The sequence below is a fragment of the Octopus bimaculoides genome, chromosome 7 (genome assembly GCF_001194135.2).
Source record: "Octopus bimaculoides isolate UCB-OBI-ISO-001 chromosome 7, ASM119413v2, whole genome shotgun sequence".
NCBI classification, from domain to species: Eukaryota; Metazoa; Mollusca; class Cephalopoda; order Octopoda; family Octopodidae; genus Octopus; species Octopus bimaculoides.
In genome coordinates this window covers 96,920,628-96,925,161 of record NC_068987.1, presented here as the reverse complement: position 1 = coordinate 96,925,161, position 4,534 = coordinate 96,920,628, and the positions used below count along the sequence as shown (strand labels likewise).

Genomic DNA, 4,534 nt, shown 5'->3' with positions numbered 1-4,534 from the left:
TTTTTTTTTTTTTTTTCTGTCTCTTTTACACACTCTCTCTCTAAAGACACTAAGTTAATAATAATTCTGGTGTTTGCAGCCCTGAAAATGTTCCTAACGAAGAACCTATTCAATATCCGAAAATGCCTACTTTTAAACGCACTTCTTACACATTGTCTTGTCATCTTTTGTGTGTGTGTGTGTATTCCTGGGAGCTATATTCTGTTGTTTGTCTCTCCTGAGTACATCGAGGGTTACTTGCTGTTTGGGGCTTAAATATTTCCTTGGTCTGAAGTAGAATTCCACTCTTAATGATGCAGTCTTTCCTATGTTCAGTATTAGAATTTCTCCATCAAAGTTCCTCACTAAAGACGAGGCTTTCATTTGTCACGCTCTTGAGTATCTTATTTAGATTATATCTTGTTAAGTCTGATGATTGTGTCTTTGTTAGGTTGACGGAAGGAGGCGCAATGGCCCAGTGGTTAGGGCAGCGGACTCGCGGTCATAGGATCGCAGTTTCGATTCCCAGGCCGGGCGTTGTGAATGTTTATTGAGTGAAAACACCTAAAGCTCCACGAGGCTCCGACAGGGGATGGTGGCGAACCCTGCTGTACTCTTTCACCACAACTGTCTCTCACTCTTACTTCTTGTTTCTGTTGTGCTTGTAATTCAAAGGGTCAGCCTTGGCACACTCTGTGTCAAGCTGAATATCCCCGAGAACTACGTTAAGGGTACACGTGTCTGTGGAGTGCTCAGCCACTCGCACGTTAATTTCACGAGCAGGCTGTTCCGTTGATCGGATCAACTGGAACCCTCGACGTCGTAAGCGACGGAGTGCCAACAACAGGCTGACGGAAACAAGATTTATACGACTTTATTGGAAAACGTTTTCAGGTTTTCTCTTCAATGGAATCAATGGAGATTTGGTGCGAGGTGACCACGTTACACGTGGATGACACTTGGATATGGTATGTTAGAGAGAAATGAAGGGTTGTGTAGTAGTGGGTATTGTCTACAGTGGCTGCAAGTAGATCGTTGATGCATAAAAGAAACAGTGTTAAGGACAAAACTGAACCTTGAGCAAAACAAATGGTAGTAGGAGAGGTAAAAATGGATTCCAGTGCCAAAATCTGCGGTGACTCTGTCTGACAAGAAACCGGTTATCTATGAAACAAGAGGACAGAGTAGATAGCGCTCATATGACCACAAATTTAGATATCAGGGACGGTCAATAGTTTGACACGGTCAATCTGGTGTCAAGCAAGCTATTAAAGATATTAAGATACGAGGAGGAGGAGGAGGAGGAGGAGGAGGAGGTTAGGGTCAGCGCTATGATGAATTATTGAGGATAATAGAAGAGAGAGATTACCAGGATTGGTAACCCCTCTCTTTCGTTGCTTTGCAACGAATGGACGCGTTTCCTCTCTTTTATCGTGTATGTGTGCGTGGTGGTGAGCCTGGAAAGGGATAGTTTGGGGGGTTATTTACCTAATTTGTGTCGTCTGGATTTTGAGACAAAGTGGTCAGCAAATATAGAGCCTTCTTTCTTTGCAGGACTAATTGTTACAGAACAATCATCGTTGAGCGATAGAAGACAAAAAGGATTTCTTAATGTCCGTATAGCTTTCTTTGGAAAGGTGCCAAAGACATCGGCTACAGTTTGAGATGCAGGATTGCTTGCAGACTATGCGATGAACAGAGGAATACTTCGCTGTTCAGATTTTTGCAGGAGCTTTCTGTTATGGAAAACCTCTATTTTTTTAGGATTAAGTCATTTTTTCCAAGCGTTGTAAGGTTTGTTTGTCTGAATTGCTTCAGTGCAGCAATGCGTGAATGGTTTTTTAGGGCGAGTTATGGTTGTGAGTTTTGATGGCTTATGGTGAGTAGAGGAACATGCCTGAGAAAATAGTGTCAGTCACCTGCCTAGTAGTTTTTAAATGGGAGGGATGGACTACATGTGCTACCAGGAACAGTTAGCATAGAACTGGCGGAGCTCTGTCAACTGCCATGGGAGTTGAGGAGATGCGATGTTGTATATTAATGAGTGGTGAGTAATTACACCAGTAGGTTGGAAAGCGGTGACGGTTTGGTGGAGATTGGAGTCGGAAGTGAGAATTAAAGGTTTTGATGGGCGTTGTCAATGTATATGAAACAACTGCCGTGAAGATTTGGCGTTTGCGATAAATTCAGTTTCTGTACCAACGAAACAGTATAAGATGAGTACATGAGCCAACAAGTGCTGAGGGCGTTGAAGTCACCGAAGATGATGACGCCAATACGAGAGCAGTGGAAGAAATACAATCGAAGTGTTGATGGTGAGTGGAGGAGATAAAAGAGTCAAATGTATTTAGAGGAGTAGGGGAGGGAAACTTTTAGAGAGATTAGAATTTATGTATTTGCAGGCACCGCCTTTCGGAGTAAAGGACGGTAGAGATGGACTACGAATAAGAAGTGAAAGATTTGTTTGTCGAAGAGGAATATGTGTGATTTGCTACTTTGTAAGGGCTAATGTATAGGGTCTAGGTTAGATTGGAGTTTACGGATACTAGACAAGAGACGAAAGAATTGTCAAGCAGATATGCTGCAATTTTGTGGTATTTAATGAAGTGAAGAGCGTATCGGTGCCCCGTAGGATAACGATAATACTCTACCAAGAGCCTTGTGTTAATGTTTTCAACGAAACAAACTTCGTTAAAGGCACCCATGGGCCAAGATGCAGTATTAAATCGAGCTCCATGAATGAACCTACCTCTCTTGTATTGTGCTCATAGTACCAGAAATATACTGTTTGATCAAACAAGTATCTCTCTACCGTTTTTCTTCTGATAAATTTTCCACAATAAGGAAGCATTAGATTCAGTTTAATGAACTCCATACATGACTGGTATATATTCTATTGCCCCGACAGCGATGAAAGGCAAAGTCAACTTCAGCGGGAATTGATTTCAAAATATAGAGATGAAACCAAATTCTCTAAGACATTTTGGTTCACCAATCTATGACTGATTCTGCTATTTCGCCACACGTTTCTTCTTCATTGGTGTCAAACATATGCACAAAGCAACACTTTTTCAGAGAGTATAGACGATCAAAGCAACGCCCCACTTCTTTGCTAATACATATTTTATTGAATCCAGGGAAAGAAAATCGCAGCAAAAGCAAATGGCTGGCAAAATGTTACATGAAACCTTCAATAAATGACTGTTTTAATCATTCATTTTTAATGGTTGAACTGGAGGTAGTCTTTTTTTTTTTCTTTTTTATCCAAAGGCTTTATTCAGACTTATTTACACGCTATTATTTGTAGCTTTATCTACTTCGAGTTCAACCATTAAAAACGAATTATTTCATGTTCGCTCGAAGTTTCTAAATTATTATGGCGTAAAAACTGATTTTTATGTTGTTCTTTTTTCTGTTGTTGTTGTTTCTGTTGTTGTTGTTTCTGTTGTTGTTGTTTCTGTTGTAGTTTTATCTAAGATTTTATTGTATATAAATTGTATTGTCGTTCTATACAAATCATATATTTTCAGCTATTAAGCGACTAAAAATATTATTTATTTGATTACTCTATTTTTTATGATATTTAAAGGAAATTTGACATTTTTCTTTCTCTTGACATTTTTTTCAACCCAAAAGTGTGAATTTTTTTAATCTGTAAACTTTATTCTTGCGATTTTATTTCCCTTTACCGTTTTATAGAGATCAGGAGGACGAAAAACAAAATCTAACCATGTAAGATTTGAATTCGAAACATTAAAATAATAATAATAAAAAAAACACAAAGCCACACGAAATTACACCTTTAATAATAACTTATGTACATTGGCCTACGTTTGACAGTTAAGAAAATTGTGCACAATCAATTCGAAGTCACTGTCAACTTTTTCCTTGTAAAAGTTTAATAAGCATGTACTCTACTAAAAAGTATAGCATAATCTTTCAGTTCAATGTTTTATTTGTTAAAAACAAATAACTTAACATGCAAACAACACACACATACACACACACGCACACACATACACACGCACGCACGCACACACACACACACACACACACACACACACACATATATATATATATATATATATATATATATATATATATGTATGTGTATATATATATATATATATATATATAATATTATTAGGGATAAAAATCCAAATTTACAGGTAAAAACTCAATTAAATTCAATTTATTAAAAATTAAAATTAAATTAAGTTTCGTAGTATAAAATATAAATATATAGTTTTAGGAAAAAGAACCAATGTTCATGAACTCATCGATGAAAATCCAGTCACATAGAAAAATTAATAAGTAAAAGCACAGTAAACAAGTATAATATAATACAAAGTAAATATCATAAGATAATGATTATTATTATTATTATTGTTATTATTATTACTATTATTATTATTATTATTATTATTATCATTATCATCATCATTATCATTATCTTATTATATTTACTTTGTATTATATTATACTCATTTATTGTGCTTTTAATTATTAATTTTTCTATATGTGACTGTGGATTTTCATCGATGAGTTCATGAAC

At 36.4% G+C, this 4,534-nt stretch overlaps 1 protein-coding gene across 4 annotated transcripts in view; it reads left to right on the top strand.

The window, feature by feature from the left end:
- LOC106880214 (myosin light chain kinase, smooth muscle) overlaps positions 1–4,534 on the top strand; it is a 133,766-nt gene that overhangs the window by 123,263 nt on the left and 5,969 nt on the right. For 2 of the 4 annotated variants that reach the window (XM_014930073.2, XM_014930075.2), the window contains one exon: positions 3,679–3,711. The exons of the other annotated variants lie outside the window; for them this stretch is intronic. In XM_014930073.2, the coding sequence (XP_014785559.1) occupies positions 3,679–3,711 (33 nt within the window). The remainder of the gene's footprint in view (positions 1–3,678; positions 3,712–4,534) is intronic. 4 annotated transcript variants of the gene reach the window in all.